Raw genomic sequence first — 23,940 nt, forward strand, 5'->3', positions numbered from 1 at the left:
AGGGCATAACGCATGCACAGCGTGAGGTCTACAGTTTCGATTGTGGGTTTCAGTAGTTTCGTTTCCATTGACGTAATAGTCTATAGGACGCTCACTGAAATGCCGCTTTTTGGAAAGAAGAAGTCTTCAACGAGTGAGTGACAGTAATCAGTTGGTATTATCGCATACATACATACCTGGTGTAGTGTGATACAGTATTGTGGATAAAATTTGTAAGTGATAATGATTTATGTTTTTTTCTGTTGGCGCGTTCAAGTTTCTCGGTTAAAGCTTATGGTTCTATCAGTCGAGACTAGTAGGCCGTACATGCCAATATTTTGTATTGTCCTTCTAGAAACGTTTCCATTTTCCCGTTTTGTACGCAAGGTAAAACTCACGAGGAAAGCCTCGAATAGAACGCACAGCCGCCCATAAAGTGATTCCACAACTTCGACACTTTTAATTAATACACTGATCTATTCTAAGGAGGTGGAATTGTCGCGTATTCTGTTCTGTTCCACTCAGATCAATGTATGGCCTTGCCGAAGTGTAGAGAACAGCCCTTGACTTGTGAGTTTCCTGAAAAGCGCTGGGGTATAACATGTGCTGTGATGCTCACTAATGGAACTCCATACACCAAATATGCTCAGCTGTTGTGATGTGGCCATCTGCTGTGGTAACAGCAGATGGCCATGCACAGTACAAGGAAAGATTGTTAAATTTTGTAACTTGTTCAGTGTAAGCCATTGAAATCTCATGTTCACGTTAAGGTCACAAGCAAATATATTACCAGCCAGGAACCCATAAATGCCACAAGTTGCAATGAAGCTGCCTCTCTCAAATTCTTTCTGTGTCACTACAACTTTTAGGGACAGTCATAGTAGCATGGGTATTAGGTACAAAGTTTATGGTCCATTAGTGGACACTACTACTGTTAACTGAAGAAATGTAGTGTGTTTATCACATGATAGGTGTTGGTGTCGGCCTACTTTATCCCTATAACTAACGTTGGAAATAGCCATGTATCACACTCCACACCGTGGAGGTTGGTCATGTGTCATAACCCTATGACGTGCAATTACACAAGCATGTTATTGTTTCAGGTGTTGAGGAAAGCAGTGTGTTGTACTGAGAAGTCTTGTAAGGGCCCTGGAATGTAGATACAATCTGTCCTTTAGAATATTATTAGATGTCAATCTCCGAAGTTATTGTTATAAAGGAAAATTTAGATATATATATATATATATATATATATATATATATATATATATATGTGTATATAGACCATGAGACCAGTGGTCTTGTTAGTACAAAATTGATATTGCAGCTACAGTGTTTCGGTTCCTAAACACCTGTAGCTGAAACTGAAAGTGTGTTTACTATTCACCTACAAGTAGAAGTTTGTAATGATTTTTATGGAATAGTATGCCTGGTTTACATATTTTAGAAATGACAATCCACACATGAAATTGCTAGAAGAAAATTTTTGTAACAATCTTAATACCAAATATTTTGAGAAAATTTTTGTTGATTTCGTGGTTTCCGGGCTAATAGAAAATTTCTATTCTAGATCACTGTATATATATATTCAGCAAATTTTTATTACAACACTACTTAACTTCGAAAATAGTCTTGCTCTAAATGTTTAGTCTATATGAAGACACTTACAAAGATCTAGACCTACTAAATTGACTGTTCTATATTTAGAGTATTTTGATTTTCAACAGCTTAAATGTAGTTGTAATTTTGACCACTCCCATCAATTCTTATATGTACTCAACCCATCCCCATCCCTCTGCTCTTTGTAATATTTTTTATTGCCAAGATACAATTAGACCTGTAATTTCTGCAGTATGGTGGTTATACATGACGAAAACTTTTTGAAGGAGTGCTTCAGACCTCCTAAAATTCTCCTCTAGAGAAGTGATCCGGATATGTAGGCTACAATGGACGATATCCGCAATGACGATAACTGTCGTAGCGTGATGTTATAATTGGAAAAATGGGAGTTGTAGTTTGGGGACTCTAGAGACTTTGTTGCACAGAAATCAATATAGACATTGTTCGTAGTTTTTTTTACAACTGAAACCAAGGTATAATATAGTCTCGTGTGGCCAGACCACTTTTTCTCCACACGGCGCTTATCGATTGGAAATTATAAGCATCTGTTCTGAAAAAGGGTCTGGAATGGTTAGCATAGGCAACTCGTTTCTAACACCCCCAACCACCATGTAGGTGTTAATGAATTCCAACAAGCCCTTGCCTACCAACAGATTCCATAGGATAGGTTTCGTGTGCTATCTAAAGTATGAGTATGATGACACCAAAGACTATGAGTATGATGACACCAAGTTGTTTCTTTTTGGGAATCAATTGACAGTTGCTCGCTATGTTACTGCGAGATACCCATTTACTAGTTGAAGACAAGTTAACAGGATTTGTACTGACTTGTGCAGGTTGGCATGCAAGAATTTGTCTTGTGGAGGTAACATACTGTTCAAAGCACTGTAACATTACATGTTTTCATGTAGATCATCTGGAAAATATTTTACTCCAAGACAACAGTTAATGGCAAAGGTTCACTTTACAGCCCAAGCATCTTGTGCACTGCACGGCAGTGGGGTCTGGTTCAAAGCACGAAACAAAAGCTTCAGAAGATTTTTTGCTAGTTGTGATGCATGCACTTAATTGTTGCTGCTGCAAGAAGTATACCTCAGACTGACAACTGCTGTCTAGCCTGTGCCAAAGCAATTGTCAAAAAGTTTGTGAAGATTGAAGTACAACTAACAGTATCTGTAAATGAGAATGAGACTTCTAGTGGTATGGTTTATAACTACTATGCCACTGACTTGTTGACATTTTCTTTAATATGGCATGGCTTTCATGATTCTATTAAAGAAGGTGACGGGAACCGCATCATGAAATATTGGAAATTCCTATTGCCAATATTTCAACAGACAGGCCACTACAACTATTCTAAGGAGGCTTTTATACTATTTGCTCAAACAAAGTTTTTGTCACAAAGAAAAGCTAGTGAATTGATGTGGAGTCGAAATGTGAACACATGCGGTAGACAAGGATGCAAGTTCATGCAACATTCCAATAGATTTACATATGGAACATCTTAATTGCAGGTTGAAGTCTATGATGGGGAATTTGCATTCTAATGCAAAACCCAGTGCCATTATTGGTGTTGCCAAATCACTTTTTGTTGTTGAGCATGTGTGTCAAGCCTTCCAAGCAAAAGCTGGGGCTACACCTAATAAAGGACACAGTTCAGTACCATCATTTGAAAAAGACTTTGAAAAATTCTCAAGCAAGTAAAAGATGAAAAGTTTTTTTTTCTTTGAGTGGCTATAAAAGCAATCCATTCCTTAAAAATTTAAAATGGGAGAACATTACTGATTGGGTAAAACAGAAGTAGATGTGTATTAATGGAAAATCATTATTATTATTATATGTTGACAGAAAACCAGTCTGAACAATCATACAAGATGCTGCATATATCACAACATCGACAATATTTTAAAGTCACTGTATCTTCACAAAACATGAAATTAGACAGGAGCAACTGACAACGACATAAACTTGCATTAACTAAATACTCCTTCATTGCCTTTGTGGTATTTTTCTAACATTGAAGGAATATAAAATAGCTTCTGATGGTGCACCATTTCTCCCTGCCCTGCTAGTTTCCTGTAGAAGCTCTTCTGAGGTGCACCCCAATTAATTATTCTGATGATATCACCACAATCAACACCCAAGCCAAATACGCTTGTAGCTATTACCAACCTAAGCGTAGAATTGTTCTTGCAAAATTCTTCTAGTATTTTTCCCTCATTCAAGAAGTTGTGGCTGCTGTAAACAAGTTTATCAAGCGGAATTCTACCAAGTTAGGCAGACCTGGTGGCTCTGTAATGTTGCTTTCAAGAGTCTTCTTTAAATTGCCATAAATATCAACAAAGTTCTACAAAAGAGAACTGTCTTTGGTGTGCTTGTACGACTGGTCAGAAGCTCCTTGCTAAGCAGTGCACAAAGTTCTGTCTGCTTAATGTGGTGTGGCTTGACAATGTATTTAATATTTCTCCGTCCCACATTGGCTTTTATCATAGCAGGTTCTTTCATTGACAATCTTTCTACTACACAATCTACAGTTTGTTTAGTTGCTGTAGCAGTCAAGGCTAGAATGTTTACTGACTTTGGTAGGATGCTACATAGTGTCCCAATTTCTGAAAAAGACTTCCTGAATGAATCTCCCCTATAGAAAACAACCTAGAATGCATAAGCCATATGATACCCAATTAAGTTACGTACCACATCTTCACATAGTGAGCTTCATCAACAACCAGTGCAACCTAATTATCTTGATAAACATCTTTCTGAAACATGGCCCTAAATTTCTTGTTGCCGATGATGCATTCAGGGCTGATATATACCAACTGAATTTTGCCCTGAAGGACTGCTGCTATAGCTGCTTTGTCATCTTGGGCACCTCCAACAAGCTCAGTTATTATACGTAAGTCAGTAACCTTCTTCTTTTGGTCCAGCATTAAAGCAGTAAGCGGAGTTACAACGACTACTATGCTCCCATTTTTATCTATGAAGATTAAAATTATTTACATTGCATTCATCACTACATAATTTATAGTATAAACTAACCATGAATATAATTAAAAACCCTTGGCAATATACCATAAATTATGGGCTTTCTGTAACCCGTTGGAAGGATCACTAAGGTGTTTTTACCAGCTACAAATGGTAAGGTAAAAATGAGGTAGCTATTTTATACACACAGACTGTAACCCCATGGTGTGAGTCACTTTTGTGACAGCGGAAGAAAAATCCATGCTTCACTTTAGGTAGCACACAAAACCTACGGAATCTGTGTGGGCGAAGGCTTGTTGGAATTCATTAACACCCTCCATGGTGATTGGGGGTGTTAGAAACGAGTTGCCTATGCTAACCGTTCCAAACCCTTTTTCGGATCAGGCGCTTATAATTTCCAATCGATAAGTGCCGTGTGGAGAAAAAGCAGTCTGGCCACGTGAGACTAGGCATAATAAAGGTAAGATGTAGTATGTGTATTGTAGGGATAAAGGCTTGTGCATGGTAAACAGTATTTTGACGATACAAAATGGGCTCATTTGGCAAAAGCAGACAAATTTCTTCAATGCATGCACAAATACATGCAATATAGTATATATGTGTGTGTCTCACCTTTGCCCTTGTTTGATTTTTGATTTTAGTATAAGTGCTATTATAGCAGAACACTACCTCACCCAATACCTCCCTGTACAAAGTCCCCACATTTCGGTGGCAATTTTGTTTTGTGACATCAAGTGATGTATTCGCAACATCACGAAATATCATTGCAGATACAGTATCGCTCATTATACCTCCGAGAGAACAACCGTGATGACATTAAAATGCACTGAAAATAGTTAGTCCCAAAATATATATGCATCCTAACAAGTATTGGTGGTAGTGATTCAGTTGAGAAGAATTTAACACATGATGTATACTAGATGATGTTATGCTTACTTACAACCAGTTGCCCAAATATTTGGTTATAGAAGGGAAATACCTCAGTCCAGTCCAGTGATTGTATCAACAACTAAGTGTGTGTGGGGTGTAACTAGGGAAACATCCACCAGTGGGCCGCCATTAACATTTTGCTGTGCACAATGATATTGTGTTTTTGAAGTAATACACTCTAATATAGCTCACTACTTACACATACTTCTCTTACTTATCACCATTGAATAGGCATCTCCTGGGACCATAGGGTTAAAAAAAAAAAAAATCTTACTCACTACTGTTGTAATGAAAAATTATATTTCTATACCTTTATGTGTTAAATACTGTAACACGTGAAAGTTAAATGTTTTATGTACATTTTATCTTGTTTTACAGCGGCTGTGGGAGCTTATCCCAAACAGCCATCAGCAGGACAAGGTGAGAAAGGAATAGAATAATTTGATCATGTGTGGAGTTGTGTAATATTTAATAGGTTACCCTCAGCAACAGACTGCACCGTATCCGACAAATACCTCACTACCTGGCTCAAACTCACCACAACTAGGAGGTGCTTATCCACCAGGTGCTTATCCACCACCGCAAGGGGGTGCTTATCCGCCACCTCAAGGGGGTGCTTATCCACCACCACCACCTGGTGCTCAAGGTGGTTACCAACAGGTGGGTGCTTATCCTGCACCTCCTCCGGGATACTCACAGTCAGGTATAACATGTAGTGACACTAGTGTGTGATAAATGTGAATAAGTAATGGACAACTTGTTTGACTATTGTAGTGGTCATAGTTGTAATCCTCTTCATTTGTTATAGTGGCCATGGTCAGTAGGTCCCAATCATACTGTAGCTAACAGCCCGCTTATACTAGCCACCTAGTTTGAACTATCTCGAATCAGAGCGATTTCCAAGTTAGTGTGAACTCTGGACTGAACCGTGTCGAACCACTCTGGAGTGGACCTGCTAGGGTTGGGGGTCTGGTTTGATCTAGTTTGCTCCACTTACCCAGTATAAGCAGATGCGGCCCTGCAGTTCGATTTGGCTCTAATAAATGGATTATATATGGAGAGCTACAGGTAAAATGGTGACTGTAATGATGAAATGAAGCAACAGCAAAGTTTTTAGGTGACGGTATGGAAGGACAACCTCAAGAACAACACAAGCACTCAAAAAAAAACAGGCCGGTACATGTGCAATTGAATAGTTAACTAACTCCACAGAATTGAGAGGTTTTTGCCAACACTTAAGACTTTATCATGCCTACTAACCTGGCACAAAAAAAGAGCACAAATCCTTTAACTCCATCAGCAATCTCTACTTTGATGAAACTTATCATTGTGGGTTTTAGTTTTTTTGGGTTTGGCCTTTGTTGTATAAACGGTGCTCAAAAATGATCTAGATTGCACTGAATTGATCTCATTCAGAGCGATCTGTAGTATAAACAGGCTGTAAGGTATACTTTATGAACCTCATTAAAATAAGACCACCCCATTATAAGTGATTATGTCAAGTAGGTCCCAAACATAGTAGCTATGGTGTGCTTCATGATTTTATTATAATGAGGTTTCAATTTTGAATCCATCTTAATAGATAACTGCATCAATTATTTGGCATGTTTGTTGTACAGGCTATCATGTAGTAGGAAAGGGAAGTGTGTTGACTTCTTGTTATTTTTCCTCTGTACAGTAGCACCACCTCAGCCACCACCTCAGCCACAAACTCAGACAGCTGTTCATGGCCAGTTTGATTCCGGTGCTAGATTTACTCCTGGAAGGCCAGTCAATGTTCCTGTGAGTGAAATTAATGGAACAAGTACCCTGTATGATATTTGAGAGACAACCCATTGTATTTTTACACATGTTAAAGGGAATTAGGGTTATGCTTCAGATCTCTGGTGGCCCAACCACATTGCTATGTCTCACTAAATTTGGTCATCATTATTCACTTCATGCAAGTGTTTTCACCCTGTGTAAAGACTGTTAATAAACTAGCTTGCTTACATAGATAGATGGGTTGAAGACCCACCTCATTGTCAAGAGAAGGGGCTTTAGCCTTTCACTTTGGATATTGCTTTACAATCCAATAGAGCATTCAGCTCTTACTCTAACAAAACAGTCAAGTACCTGTATGATTGTAATGAATAATGACCTGCCTGCCTGCATTGGTCAAAAACATAGCCCAGTGACTGTAATGTAGCCATCTGTGGAGTAGTCCAGTTCCTCTGTACACAAGTACACAAAAACATTGGATTTTTCAACTAGAGTAGGGACCATAGCACATCGATAAAATGTACTGAAACAAACTGGAGTAGTACATGATATTAAATCACAGTAAACTGTGATATCCCTACTGTGCTCAAGATACCATTAAAAAAGCACAATAGGGATATAACACTTCTTATTGCTTTACTGTGATTTAGTATTATGCACTATTCCAGCTTGTTTCAGTACTTTTATTGATGTCTCTACTCTAGTTTAAAATTCCAATTTTTTGTGTACTTGTTTGTTTGTAAAATAAAATTATGACTGGTGAACTCACGCATACTGTACCAAAAAAAAAAAGGTGTTGTGCACCCCAGCTACCAATTATCATCTGAAAAGTGAAGTATCCATTACGCTTCGTTGTCAGCTATGTTCTTCAACTCGTTACACAGCATTACAAATCAAGAACTGTTTGAAAAGCACCTCTGCAATCAAAGTAACCATTAGTGATGCACTGATACCTATACTAGTATCGGTATCGGTCCTATTTTGGCGGTATCGGACTTGTATCGGTAAAGCTATAAATGCCCGATACTTTAAAAGTGATGTCATTTAATTACTTATCAAGATGGCGGCATACATAGCGCATTGAACAGAGTTGAGCAAAAGCTGATATAAGCCATGAATTCCTTAAAAGAAGCCAGCTACTACCATTATTAGTACAGTGGAAACTGAAGTAAGCCACGGAATAAGATTCATTGAAGACATAAACTTATCTTTGCTCGTAATTGATAGCCACAAAACCAGCAAACTGCAGTTGATGGGATTAGCAAATGAGTTTAGTAAGCTAAATCACTAACTGTTTCTTGTGAGAAATGCCCGTGGGACAAAGTATTGGTATCGGATCGGTATCAGCCATTTCTGGCCTCAAATGTATCGGTATCGGATCGGTAGTGAAAAGTGGTATCGGTGCATCACTAGTAACTACTAAGATATATGGACAATTTATGTTACGAAGCCAGGGAAGCCATCACGTGTTACCACCATATCGACACCTTTCGCTGTCAGCCAAAATGAATTATACACAACGGAGGATACTGGTAAGTCCACGAAGAATGTGTTGTACGTTCTGCGGTATGCCAAAAGACACCTCTCGGGCTGAAGTAACTTTGAACAGTGAAAAAATCAAACCGGTAGCCTTAGCCGTTATCGAGTTGTGCTTGTCTGAAAGTATCAGTCAGTCAGGCAGTCGTAGAAAATTCCGTTTAATAACTTTAAAAAACTTGTTGAAAGCATTTCAGGTCGATCAGAAAGCTCAATCCTGATAGACTTTGAAGTATAAATACAAATACAGTGCATTTCAAATAAATTAAAGTCTTTGCCTAGCTCAAACTGTGGGCAGAAAAGTCCAATCCTGTGTTGATGGTATCGTTGCTATTACTGATGCAGCATTGCCACGTTGAACATCAATAGCAACCTTCTGAATAAAAAATTGGGTGGCCCTATTATCTCCAGACTGCTCCATTACCCAGGAACCTATCCACTGCACTAATGAACTTGCACATGATCCCCAAACACCCAGGATCTCTTGTTTGGGCTTAGTTTTACCTAACCAATACTGCCTCATTGTCGCCAGGGTAAATTTAAGCTGGTTTTTCATGACATTTTTATTGTGGGCCACGCCCACATTTTTGTGGTTCCTACTATACAGTACTATCATATTGTATATGATATTATCAATTTAGTTATTCATTCTACAGGGCCGGAGAAAGCAATTCTACAGGCCAAGGCCAGGGTACATACTACGAAATGCTGAGCACTTTGTTGTGTGAATGCTAGGGGGTCTGGGGGCATGTTTCATCAGGAAAATTGCATGCTCTGAGATTAAATCTGAGACAATTTTCAGCTGTAAATTCCCTAGCAAATTATTTTACTATAATCTTGTGTGTATTAATAAACTCACTGTGGCGGTATGTTGCTACATCATGTGTTCACATTAACTTCTTACATTATACAGTTGTAACACATGTAAATACAGTATGTTTCCCTTTTGTTATAACTACTATATGCCCGCAGCATGAATCTAACATTTGAAACTGATAGCTATATAACTAATTTTAATATGATGGAAGTCACAACTCAGTGAATAGCTGGCTAAGCACTAAGCTACAGTATATGCTTAATCTTACTCTATCATGCTATGCTGCAGTGCTCCACATGCACAAACAAATATTCATCCAGTTATGTACACTTCCATGCAAAGCTATGTATATTTCGTAGCTATTTGCTAGCTTCATAAAGCTGTTGACTAATAAATCAGTAAAATAAAAACTTGAGTGCTCTATTAGGGTACCGTTCTATTAGAGTGTTTCAATCTTTTCCATGACTGATTGTCATGGAGAAGGATTTAACAGTGTGTTCTACTGGCATTATATCACATGATGCTTTAGACATCTATTATTCCCAAAAACACGCCAGCATAATCGGCCAGTGCCTATCAGCCACTTGGATATATATTTTTAAACTTAATGCTGAAAAGTGGTCACTGGCCGGACTGCTTTCTCTGGACCTTGTTCTAAAATGTTTATGTGTTTGTCTTGTATGTTATATGTTTGGTTTATAATAACTTCCTTGCCACGTTTGTGCTGTGCGTTTTGCATGTATAGTCACACGTGTCTGAGGTATTTGTAATTGTGTCTTTTGAATGTTTACCTCTAGCCCCCACCCCCTGGATGTGCTCCCACTGCGGCACAATTGGCGGCACAACAAGGTCAACAAGTAGTGATGACACAAAACAAATCTGATAGTCTCATGGGGTCTGATGGAGGCTACACATGGTACTGATACTAAACGACATCGTGATTCAAATTTTTATCATTAATTGTATATGTTTGCTATGAAATATGCTATGCAATGCCGCCAATATGCGTATTAAAGAGATTTAGTGTATCTGTAGTATACGGAGGGGTTTCTACCGGTAGACGAATGTATTATAGTATACGGGTGTGATACTACCGAGTTATATCGTCACGAGTTGTCCCAGTTGTCATTTATTCGCGCACCTCGCAAAAGATGTCTGGAAAATCTGGTAAGCTTCAGTGTGTAGACTATACTGCATGCAGTCACAACACATGCACAAAATCACACACCTCGCGAGATAATTAGCGTTTAAATAGAGCATCATACATAGATCTTCTCCATGAGGTCATAGATAATGATGAGGTGAACCAGCAAATGTACGCCAGGCTGGCCATTGAATTGTACCAAGGATCAACAGTTCGCCTTTCCTTTCATGTTTAGTCCATACTTTTGTCCAGCATCTAAATCCCACACCATATGTAGTAAGGAAACTGACGGATTTTAAATCTTTATATAAGTCAATTTTATGTTTGTAATTATGTGTCTGTAATAGCTGTACGTTTCTCAGGGTATTATTGAAAAGCAGTATTTTTATACTGAGCAGTCTTCACTAAAAAAAACAACTGCAAATTACAAGTGGGTTGCACTCTACTCCTTTCTGTCACAGTAAAAAAATTTTCTGATACCGATTTTGGGAATTGTTCAGCAATACCAATGTTTACATTGGGATTTCAAGGAATAAAAATATCGACCAATATTGGTATTGTTTGAAATACCGATGTAAACATTGAACAATTCCCAATATTGGTATCAAATTTTTTTCCGTGTGTACTCTGATCTCGTCCTCGGTCACAACAAAAGCCAATCAAGAAATTTTCAGTAGGTCATAAGACAAGCTTCGTTTCAAAAGTGTACATATTTGAATTACAACGTAGCCATAATTTTATAAAAATTCGGTCAAGAGTCAAGCACTGATTTTAGTGCAAGTCATGGGTCAAGGCTTATATTTTGACTTTAACTGAGGATGTGCAGGGTATATTGGAGTACCATCCCTACTCATTTTTCAAATGAAGTACTGGAACAGCAAAACGCTGATTCATTAACATCATTTAAGAACGAACATTGAATATCATTATTTTTATAAGGACTGATTTGTACGTATGTGAGCAGGGTACATTTTTCTGATAATGGCACAAGAGCATAATATTCTCATGAATTTACTGCAGTGACATTTCTGAATGTTTTGGGTAGCATTACATACATCCTACCAGTAGCATAGTCCTGGTATGAGACTACCAGTACCCCAGTACCAGTATTGAACAGTCTGGGTAGCTACGTATTTAGCACCTGCAATTTTATGGATGCATTTGTCAAAGTTTGTAAGTACAACTTTGAATGTAGCCCGATTGTGCTCCACTCATATTATAAATTGGTCCTGTCTATTGTCAACTGCTTTGAGTGCTGTAGATGGAGAATTTGTCAACAATCATTTGCTTCTACTTTCCATAACTATTGATGTTTGTAATGTAATGCAGCCTCAATGGTGGAGCTCTTCATTATCTAGTAACCTATATTAGTTAATGGGGGACTTCAGTAGGATGCTACACAACTACTGGTGTGTTGTTTATTATAGGACCCCCACAGCCGTCTGCTCCACCGCATCCATCACATGCTCCTCCACCTTATAGTATTCAACGTAAGTATATTAATTATCTGTGTAGTGTGTACATGGTTGTGTGGGTGTGTGTGTGTGTGTGTGTGTGTGTGTGTGTGTGTGTGTGTGTGTGTGTGTGTGTGTGTGTGTGTGTGTGTGTGTGTGTGTGTGTGTGTGTGTGTGTGTGTGTGTGTGTGTGTGTGTGTGTGTGTGTGTGTGTGTGTGTGTGTGTGTGTGTGTGTGTGTGTGTGTGTGTGTGTGTGTGTGTGTGTGTGTGTGTGTGTGTGTGTGTGTGTGTGTGTGTGTGTGTGTGTGTGTGTGTGTGTGTGTGTGTGTGTGTGTGTGTGTGTGTGTGTGTGTGTGTGTGTGTGTGTGTGTGTGTGTGTGTGTGTGTGTGTGTGTGTGTGTGTGTGTGTGTGTGTGTGTGTGTGTGTGTGTGTGTGTGTGTGTGTGTGTGTGTGTGTGTGTGTGTGTGTGTGTGTGTGTGTGTGTGTGTGTGTGTGTGTGTGTGTGTGTGTGTGTGTGTGTGTGTGTGTGTGTGTGTGTGTGTGTGTGTGTGTGTGTGTGTGTGTGTGTGTGTGTGTGTGTGTGTGTGTGTGTGTGTGTGTGTGTGTGTGTGTGTGTGTGTGTGTGTGTGTGTGTGTGTGTGTGTGTGTGTGTGTGTGTGTGTGTGTGTGTGTGTGTGTGTGTGTGTGTGTGTGTGTGTGTGTGTGTGTGTGTGTGTGTGTGTGTGTGTGTGTGTGTGTGTGTGTGTGTGTGTGTGTGTGTGTGTGTGTGTGTGTGTGTGTGTGTGTGTGTGTGTGTGTGTGTGTGTGTGTGTGTGTGTGTGTGTGTGTGTGTGTGTGTGTGTGTGTGTGTGTGTGTGTGTGTGTGTGTGTGTGTGTGTGTGTGTGTGTGTGTGTGTGTGTGTGTGTGTGTGTGTGTGTGTGTGTGTGTGTGTGTGTGTGTGTGTGTGTGTGTGTGTGTGTGTGTGTGTGTGTGTGTGTGTGTGTGTGTGTGTGTGTGTGTGTGTGTGTGTGTGTGTGTGTGTGTGTGTGTGTGTGTGTGTGTGTGTGTGTGTGTGTGTGTGTGTGTGTGTGTGTGTGTGTGTGTGTGTGTGTGTGTGTGTGTGTGTGTGTGTGTGTGTGTGTGTGTGTGTGTGTGTGTGTGTGTGTGTGTGTGTGTGTGTGTGTGTGTGTGTGTGTGTGTGTGTGTGTGTGTGTGTGTGTGTGTGTGTGTGTGTGTGTGTGTGTGTGTGTGTGTGTGTGTGTGTGTGTGTGTGTGTGTGTGTGTGTGTGTGTGTGTGTGTGTGTGTGTGTGTGTGTGTGTGTGTGTGTGTGTGTGTGTGTGTGTGTGTGTGTGTGTGTGTGTGTGTGTGTGTGTGTGTGTGTGTGTGTGTGTGTGTGTGTGTGTGTGTGTGTGTGTGTGTGTGTGTGTGTGTGTGTGTGTGTGTGTGTGTGTGTGTGTGTGTGTGTGTGTGTGTGTGTGTGTGTGTGTGTGTGTGTGTGTGTGTGTGTGTGTGTGTGTGTGTGTGTGTGTGTGTGTGTGTGTGTGTGTGTGCACATGTAGTGTGTTCTGTGCAGTTGTTTACCCCAAACATTAAAATTTTGAATTAGTATTGGAGTATCACAATGTTCTGTACCTTATAATTTATAGTTGAGCCTTCGGATTGTAGTGAAATTATTGTACCCATCTACACCCACACAAGTATAGCAAGACTTCAAATAATACTTTGCAATATAAACTCTTGGTTTAAAGTTTTCTGGTAAGAGAATAATGTTTGTGAAGGAGACCACTCCATAGATCACAGGTCTTAAGGTTCCCTGTGTATTGCATTAGTTATGAAAAGAATGTGTAAAAAAGTATCTTGGACAAAAAAAAAGACTAAGGGGAAGTGTTAGGATGACGTAATAGAAACCTTGGTCCTGACCACTAAATCTCGATTTAGAATAGTAACTTGAGGGACATTCTGTTGCAAACTTTGATCACATGATGACATCATACTAGTTGTTACTGAGGTCATCAACATGACTCAGCTGATACAATTTGTCTAAAAGCTTTGGACTAACTTATTGCATCATATTACCTTGTGACAATGTGATATCATTGTTGTCAGCCATGCTGAGTCATGTTGGGATGACTTTAGTAACAACTACTATGATGTCATGTGATCAGAAACCACTAATGCTGACCCAGATGTGACCTGGATTAATGAGGTGTGTGCCAAGGGTTACATTTTGTGTGCTCGACTATACATGTACATACACATTGAGCTGGATCCTCAAAAGATTTAATAACTCATGGATGCAATTACACATGGTCTTGAAACTTAGCTCTTTGCTTGACTCGCTAAAAATATTTCAAAATCCTAAATGTCTGACGTAATATTTACAGCCAATCCAAATTTTCACCATACATTTTCTATGGGAAGCCATAAATGTGCAATGTTTATTATAACCCTTTCCTGAATTTGTAATGGAGCCAAACTGTACGTGTCTGTTGTTGACACCTTCGCTGTCACATTAATCATCTGGTTGGCTGAAATTTTCACTTTCTTGAGAAAAGTTTACAATTGTCCTTTGTAGTTGTATGTTTAATATCCTTTATAATGCTAAACAGTAGATGAGACTTGTACAACACCAGTCTGAAAGTAGTTAATTAATGGATCATAACTTGAATAAGTCAAATACACAAGTTAGCTCATTGTGTTCATGAACTGGCTGCTGATTCATCAAGGTGTTACATCATATTGAGTCATTTGCACAATTAAGCAACAAACAATAAACAAATGTAAATACAACAATGTATTGATTTGAGCTTTATGTGATTGAAATATGTAGATTGTGCATTTTTCAATGGCTACAGTACTCAACCCAGTGTTTGTCAGTATTAGATACAGAGCTTTGCAATCATGGTGGGTTTGTATTCAGCCCATGTAGTAAACCCTTGTAAGCTCCAGTACCAATGATCAGTCATGACGTTTACTTTTGGACACCTTCATCACACACGATGTTTTAATTTCATAAATGTATTTGTCAACGTACACAATTTAGGACTTGTAGTGTTTGCACAGACCTACAGAAGAGTGGAAGCTCTTCTCATCACAAGCATATTATATACAGGCACATTAGAATCCTAATTGTCTGTTTTGCTCTACACTATTACATTCAAATTTCAAGGCTTACAGTGAGCTATTATGTACAGTGCATCCCAACCTCAACTTTCTGAACACTGTACTCCAAAAGTGACTGTTCTATTAGAGCGTTTAAGGTTACGGAATAGTTTTAAATGCGTGGGCGGAACAAATTACAAAGCCTGCTTTAAACCAAGCAGGGATAAATAATTTCAACAACTGTGTTGTGTTAGCAATACAACTAATTGTGCTTGTTTGTTTTTACTACAGAACAGCGACTGTTCTTGGGTGTGTGGTCTACAATAGAGCGATGTTTTATAAAGACTAACAGATTACTGAATCCTTATAATTTCAACACAAGTGGCTAAACAACTAAAATATCTAGGTCCTGTGGAAGCGATTTTTTAAGTTACTGGTAGTATAGACGTTTTATTGAACTTTTAGTAGTTTTTTCGGGTGAAACAAGCTCTTTGAAGGCTTGTATCAGAGTCACTGGGGAGAAACATGCCAAAAACACTTCCACAGGACCTAACAAATTTAATATACAGTATCACTATGCCCCAGAAAAGCCAATAGAGCCTACAGCTTTTGCTGTATTTGGCAGCGGAAAAACATGGTAGTGACAGCTGGAGCTGAGCGATGTACGGGTTAGTCTCGTGCCCATCCGGGCTCGCGCTAATGCGCAAACACCGTCTGGTGACAATGCTCGAGTTTCTTGGGCCCGGAAGTGCGATCCAGCCAAAATATTGGCTGGCCAATCAGAATCGAGGAGTTGCATAATCGTTTTAAAACAGTGAAAAGCCATTCGAAAATGGCTAGGAATAAAGTAAAACTCAGAATAGGGCGTTTACTAGATGCGATCTCTTCATTCATTGTATTAGTAGAGGACGCGTTTCATTTCTGGTGAAGCGTCAAGTCACGATTCATAAGGTGAGATCAGAAAAAACAACTTGACAACAAACATCTTGAACAACCTAGGTGATTAACTTCTGATAAAATGGCTTTAAATAGTCTGCTTTTTCGTATACTTCCAATACATTCATGCGATTATGCAACTCGTCGATTCTGATTAGCCAGCCAATATTTTGGCTGGATCGCACTTCCGGGCCCAAGAAACTCGAGCATTGTCACCAGACGGTGTTTGCGCATTAGCGCGAGCCCGGCTGGGCACGAGACTATGTACGGGTTGGCTTACTTGTGTTACTACAACAAATTGTAGTGTTCCACCTGCCTCAAACTACACTGTAGCTACATAAAAACATTAAATATGAAGGGCTTCACCTTCATTTAAAACTTTTCACACTGCTAGACTGGTTTTATGGGCTTCTCAAAAAGTATCGATAGGCATTCAAAATTTTGAATGATTGCCCGTGACTATACCGTAATCTTAGCATTTATTTCATGTGTTTTTTTTAGAGTAATTGAAAATACTGTAAATAAATTTAATGGACTTAAATTTATCAAAATTTACAGTACTTATCTAAACTAATCCACATAACTGAACACTTTGTCTGGAGTGAAGGTGTACAGATAACTAAGGAGTCACTATGCTCATAAGATAACCAACATTCCTAGGTATACATGATTGTTCTATTAGGATATTTCATATTGCAATGACTGTTTTATTAGAGTATCTCAAGCTCAAAGTGCCAAGATGCTTTTCATTACTGTACAATAATATTGTACCGTCTGTGACTGTTCATAATTTTTGTTGCTATAAGTGTACTGTTGCTGTTCTCCAGTGTCTAACAACAACTGTATCAAACATTACCTAATGTCATCATGCATGCCTATATGGTATAGCACACGTTCCCCAAAGTGGATTTAAGGGTTTAGTCCACGTACCATTGGCTGGGATGTAGTTGATGTTAGTCACTGCATTTTGATCTTTTCCACTAGCTGTTCAGAGTCCAGCTACTTACCCAGGTCAAAGGACTCAAAAACCGGTAAGATTATAAGGTGCTTATCATCCATGGTATATTATTTATTGTTGTATTTTATAGTCTGTTACTGTACAAGGTCAATATGCTGCCGGTGCTCGGTTTGACCCAAACAAGCCTGCCACCATTCCAGTGAGTTAAGCTGTAGAGTTAGTACCATAAATAGTACTGGAATATTGTACAGTATCTATTTGCTAAATGTAAAATTATGATAGTAATGTGTATGCCAGGTGTGAAATGGTCCAGTAATTTTCAATCCTCAAGCTTTGTAAAAAAGCGATGCATTTCAAATTGATTTCATTTATTTAGTTTTGTCAAGGAATTTCCATCATCTTTGTATACAGTGTATGCTATAAACTTATCGAGTTACAACAGGATAATTGATTTATACTATGATAATAGGGAAAAATAAATCATAGAGACTTTATAAGTAGATCCTTACCTACTCAAACCTTTGTCATCTGTTATCCAAACACTTCAAGTATTTGTAAGAGTGTCTGTATAATTGAAACTCATGTAAAAATCAAAGAGCCATTCCTTTGATACAAAGCTTTCCTACACCTGTCAACTTAAAAATACTCTAATAGACAGTTCATTTGGCATTTGGTTTCAGGTTGATTGATGCTTGTCAACCATTTCTCTAAGGTTGTTAGTAAACCAACTCTCTAAGGTTGATCTAAATAATTATAAATTAATTGTGAAATTAAGCTTGTTCCTTCATTTTGTACAAACACATTTAATTAGATAACTGAGGACCCACTGTAGTGTGACAAATAGTTTGCACAATTTCCAAAATTTTTATTGTCTCAGCATTATCTGCAGTGTTAAAGGAATGGGTTACCAAAATTTCAGTCTATGCACCTTACCGCATGGATGAAATGTGACAAAATGGCCGTGATAGTTCATCACACAGTAACAAAAAATGAACTGTGTTTGTGGTGGAACTATTGGATAATGAACTAGTATGTTGTGGCGATAGGAAATTACATCCTTCTAGCAAAACCAGACCAAACTTCTGATATGGATACAAAATAGCATGCATTTGTATTGTAAGTATGCAGAGTTTGGGGTAACGTGTTACATAATAATATTGCTTTTACAGTAATGAGTAATATAACACATTACATGACAAAGTAGCGAGTAATATGTAACGGATATTGCATCCGGAAATTGTAACAAATGTAACACAATACTTCCTTTTAAGGTGCATTGTATCCAGGCATGTGATTGACTGCATTTTGGGTCCAGACAAGACTGGAGATAGCGTTATAAGCATGAACAAAGAATGATAGTGTATGGGGAGTGCCCTTGAGACCAAGATACGACAACAATGCATGTATTTGTGGCTGAACTACACCAGAGAAACACGTGTCTCTCTCCTGTTACTTGTAGTTGTAGGTATAGTCAGGAAATTTTAATATAATCTGGGAATAAATTCCTTACCAAGAAATTTTTTTACCAATGTGTTTGTAAAGGTGTCTACTAACCCTCCTCAAAAGATTTAAACACAACTCCCCTAGGGGAACTTGTGACAGCTGCTGGAAGTTGGACTACCCATGAGCCTTATTTGGAAATATTTGAAATTGTCTGATTGCTGTAAGCATAGTGTGAAATGTCAAACTACATAACTAAAACTATATTGCACCCTTCCAAGGGTAGATTTATGGGGGAGGCTAAGAGCCCCACCATTCCCTTTGCAGAACAGTGTCAGTGAGTACTATTCCTAAAGCAATAGCCATTATAATTAAATAGTATCTTTATAATATGAAGGACATAATGCTTTCCTGACAATATTTATATTATTGTACCTCAGTGAACAGGCAGAAAACTAGCTTCCTTTTCTTGAAACATTTGGTGGGTTTTATTCCCATGGCTACAAAGGTTTTAATTGTGGGTTTTTGACAGTGAATTCTACTAGGGCTCTTTTGCATCTATTAACAGGTTATCCAAGTGATAGTGTAGTAAGTTGATAATAGATATCAAACAATAACATCCTACAATAAGTTATAAGTCATGCAGCAGGAATGATACTGAAAAAAAAGAAACGACTGAAAACACTGCCTTTAGAGAGTGACATCCCCCCTCCCCTAGGTTGGCATCCCCCTCCCCTACAACACTACATACACATGTGCTGTATGGTTTGTACTTCATGATAAGATGAATGGTAGTCGTACAATAGAGATTATGTCAAGAAAGAGAATTGCACACAATCCTAAGTTAAGAGATAGTGCCAAGTAGACAGGTCTACCTGCGTATTTTACATTCCATGTAGCAATAGCTACAATCAATTGCCCAAATATGTGCTAAAATGAAAAACAAACAAAAAAAAAACTGAGTCCACCAGTCCAGTCCACTAGTCCAATCCAGTGATTGTATACAACCCTCTCCGTGCCTATCTACAAACCCAAGACTGGATGCTATTGCAGAGCATGTCTTTGGACCCCAGTGGCTATGGATGGACATTAAGGAGTAAAGGCTATGAGCCAGTTCCAACATCAGTGCGTGAAATAACAGTCAGGACACTGACAATTTCTGGTCAAGTACACTAGTTGTCAGGCCATAATTGAATTTGTCCAGAAACAATGTCCTTTAGTAGGAGGCCAGACATAGTGACATTGGCATGTAATTGAGTTATGTGTTTATGGTTTGTGGTGTGGCCACAAAGCCATGTCCAAGAGACCAACAGGTTACATTGCACAGCCTGTTGACTCAGTTACTTGGCAAATGTACTTATGACCTGTTAGCCATTACTAGCTTTTACTTGTGGTATTCATCTGTACACTCAACTTGCATTTTGAGCTATATAGAATGGAGTTCATTTTTTACAATTCATAATAGAGGCACTATTTCATAGCAGCAATAGTATAGTTTGACTACATAGCTATTATAATACTGAGTTAATTCTCCTTTGAGTCCTTTCCTACAAATGCTCCTGTAATAGCACTGAATTTATAGGACCTTATATGTGACCAGAACCCTAAAATGTTGTGCTTTTCTGATCTGTCACTGTTATTGAGTGAAAAGTAATAATCAGTTGAGTGTAAAGTAATAATAATCAGTTGTACAGTGACCCCAATGCTTGAAACAAATGATTTGGCAAGAAAAGAGAAATGCAAAAATGTCTGGACAAATTGATTTATGTCCACTCAACCTTCATGTTGTCCTGACAGTGTGTCAGCACATTTCGTGCACTGCAACATTAGACCCTATGGCACCTGATGAATTTTTAAAGTTCATAAGCTGTAATTGTAAAGGAGATTGTAGCAACCGACGGTGCAGCTGTAAGAAGAACGATGTCAAGTGCATCTCAGCATGTGGAAATTACAAAGGAATTACATGCAAGAATTGCATTGATGATGGAGAGTCTGGAGAAGACCCAGACGTTGACTTATGAGGCAATAGACATTATCAAACTAGTCCTTAAGAAATACATGAGTTCCAACTAATAACAATAATAATGAATGAATGTGGTCTTTTCATCAATTTCAGGAGTGGTTAAAAGCTTGCAATGTATACATATTAAACCACATGATTTGCTGTGCTAACAGCAAATCAACCATTTTCAAATAAGGTCATGGATAGTCCAACTTCCCGAAGCTGTCATGGGTTCTCCTAGGGGAGTTGTGTTTAAATCTTTTGAGGAGGGTTAGTAGACACCTTTACAAACACATTGGTAAAAAAATTTCTTGGTAAGGAATTTATTCCTAGATATGCCAAATATCTGCTAATATCCCCTGAATAGTAGTGTAGCTTGTATTTAGAAGGTTGGACTTACTTTATAGTTTGTTACGAACAAATGTAATGTGTAATATTATTACTAGTTACAGCCCTCAGGGTAGCGAGTAATATGTAACTTGTTACTTTTTTCAGTAAGTAATGAGTAATATGTAACTAGTTACATTTTTAGAGTAATGACCCCAACTCTGTAAGTATGTATGTACAGTATGCCCCACCTTGGCCCCTGCTGGAATATATTATAAACCACCACCTCTCCCAATACCCTCTGTACAAAGTCCCCATACTATTGCTGCCATTTTATGTTGTGATGTCAATGCAGATAAGGTCCATTATGTTGAATAGTTTTAGATCATAGCAGTGGACAGTTGGAAGAACAAAGAAATTGATTTGTACAACAACTATTTATTTACAGCCATAACTTCTGTTTGCATTGATCCACAGAGTTGATATTTGGCTTAAAATGCTCACCACAAATTGGCAAATCAATTGAAGCACAGTTTAGCGCTGTGCGTGCAAGTATGAAGATGTTTTAAATGATGAAATGACAACAATATTGTGTCTTTTGCAGCATTGTAAACAAATGCATGTGATATGCATACCATTGGGCCTAAACAAAGGTATTCAAACTTTCTATGAGCAGGAGAATAAGATGATGTGTATAGGTTTTGAAACTTGCTTCCCTGGGTAATGATGTAATTAAAACTTGCTTATATTTTTTCTTTGTAGCATACATTTCACTTAAAAAAAAAAAGTATGTTTGTGCAAACTATAGTATGTACAAGTTGAGCTGGATCCTGAATAACAGCTAAAACTAAAAGTGGATTTTTTCTTAACAGAGTTAACATTTCAGCCAACCAGATGATTAGTGGCAACAACAAAGTTGTCAACAACAGACACATACAGTTTGGCTCCACTACAAGTTCGGGAAAGGGTTGTAATGGACACTGTACTTTATGGCTTCCTCATAGGAAATGTGTGGTGAAAATTTTGATTGGCTGTAAATATTATGTCGGATATTTGAACAAAAAGATTTTGAAATATTTTTAGTGGGTCAAGCATGCAGTATTACAAATGAGCCAAATTTCAAGATGGTGTATAATTACATCCATGAGTTATTAAATGTTTTTGAGGATCCAGCTCAATGCCTACATACTTATAGACAGGATTTTGCTGTGATTGTTGCATATAGGTCACTGAAATGAATTCTTTGTGCTGTAAATTTGGGCTTGCATGATTGTGTTAGGTTTTTGCAGATCTGATCACAATATTTACTTGATCAATGAAAATTGCTACAATATTATGTTGTTTAATTAAGTACTTATAATGTTGTCCAATTTTAGATTTGAAGTGACATGCTTATCTCATTGTCTTCACAGCCTCCTCCCCCAGGGGTAGCCCCTACTCCAGCACAAATAGCAGCAGCTCAAGGCAAGCCAGTGGTGATGACACAACAGAAGGCCAGTAGTATGATGGGGGAAGATGGCGGAGCAACTTGGTCTGGCTTAATGTGATGGATTAACACTTGTATATTGTTTATATAGCTACACTGACTGGTGTTTTGTACTACGAGAAACTTGTATGCTTTAGTGACTGTGTGTGAGTGTTTTATAAAGTTGGCAGTTTTTTGTTTAAAGATAAATGATTCATCATTACATATGTTTGCATCACGGAGATAAGTATGACCAGATTTGTGAAAAGGGGTCCAATTATATAAACATCAAAGCAACAACTAAAACATCTGTTGAGGTTCTGAATAACAGAATCCATCATAACTCCATTAGTGTGAACTATGTTAAAGTCCCTTTCAATTTACTGTACTTTTGTGATTTATCTGTACGCCATCTTCATTTTGAAGTTGTACAGTAATAGCCCAAATAATAAATTCTTTTTGTGTTTTGATGTATGAATAACAGGTGGCCAATAGAGAACTACTCTGATTCCCTATTTATCAGCTACGTAAAACCACTAACAATAATTGCATTTCATGCTGAATTCACTCAAAAAAAACACCAAACAGTAGCTAGTAATTAGGGCTAGTATGTAGCCTGTTGCCATGGGGAACTATACTCATATACATGTATCAGTACATGATGGCAGATCACGTTATTAATCACATAGTGATTTGGTTTGCCATACATTTAGTCCCAATAGTAGGAGTGTAATTAATCCCAAATTGTACTGGTAGTTTCTGTACATAATCGCACTGTTATTTGACAGTATGTGTGATAGCTGGTGTTGCCATAGTGGTAGATGCCCATAGCATAGCAACAATTGTAGTTGCTAGGTAACCGTTGCTAAGCAGAGGGTGGTCACTGTATGATTAGTATAGGCAATCACACACATTTTTGTACTCGTAACAGCCAAAATTGCACTCGGCTTTGCCTCATGCAATTTTAACTGTTACTCTCATTCAATTATTTCCTAATTGCATTCAAATGTTACTGATTATACTAATAAATTCAGTTTAGCTACCAATTGGGCAGTGCAGGCGAGCACCATAATTTACCCACACATGTTACCACTTTTTAGAGGAATCTCCTATAACTGTACTGATACTTCACTCAAATACTTTACTTATGTATGTATTAAACTACAGATCGAAGATTCGAACTAAGATGATGTAAGTGCATACTTTCACAGTGTAAGACTACTAATTCTCGGAATCCATGCTTTCACATCGTAAGTCAAGCCAAGTACTATCGCGGTTCCGTAGTCATAAATTATTTTTTGGATTCTACAAAATAGCCAATCAAAAGTGAGCAATTCCATTCAAATCTCGTTCTCATTGGCCCATTTTCACGTGATACTATGGACTTTGGTGACCACGGATGTGCAATCCGCGATATTTTGTCGAATCCAAAAAAATTATTTATGCGCAAACCGCGACCCATACTAATCGATCCAGGCTCGACTATTGGTCGCTACACGTG

At 38.3% G+C, this 23,940-nt stretch overlaps 2 protein-coding genes across 3 annotated transcripts; both read left to right on the forward strand.

The window, feature by feature from the left end:
• The first annotated feature begins 9 nt into the window (after positions 1-9).
• LOC136236551 (DAZ-associated protein 2-like) lies at positions 10-10,656 on the forward strand. Its single transcript, XM_066026752.1, has 5 exons — positions 10-133; positions 5,893-5,934; positions 5,990-6,217; positions 7,193-7,296; positions 10,426-10,656. The coding sequence occupies exons 1-5, from the start codon at positions 13-15 to the stop codon at positions 10,549-10,551; spliced, it is 621 nt and encodes a 206-aa protein (XP_065882824.1). The 5' UTR covers positions 10-12; the 3' UTR covers positions 10,552-10,656.
• A 17-nt stretch (positions 10,657-10,673) lies between these two features.
• LOC136236555 (DAZ-associated protein 2-like) lies at positions 10,674-22,664 on the forward strand. 2 transcript variants are annotated; one of them, XM_066026771.1, is made up of 5 exons: positions 10,674-10,795; positions 12,200-12,262; positions 17,232-17,278; positions 17,336-17,404; positions 22,387-22,664. In XM_066026771.1, the coding sequence occupies exons 1-5, from the start codon at positions 10,780-10,782 to the stop codon at positions 22,519-22,521; spliced, it is 330 nt and encodes a 109-aa protein (XP_065882843.1). In that variant the 5' UTR covers positions 10,674-10,779; the 3' UTR covers positions 22,522-22,664. The 2 variants fall into 2 exon arrangements, with proteins under 2 accessions (XP_065882843.1, XP_065882844.1); XM_066026772.1 differs by lacking the exon at positions 12,200-12,262 and having other exon boundaries at positions 10,715-10,795.
• Positions 22,665-23,940: the final 1,276 nt, after the last annotated feature.

This window comes from Dysidea avara, chromosome 10 (genome assembly GCF_963678975.1).
Source record: "Dysidea avara chromosome 10, odDysAvar1.4, whole genome shotgun sequence".
Lineage (NCBI taxonomy): Eukaryota > Metazoa > Porifera > Demospongiae > Dictyoceratida > Dysideidae > Dysidea > Dysidea avara.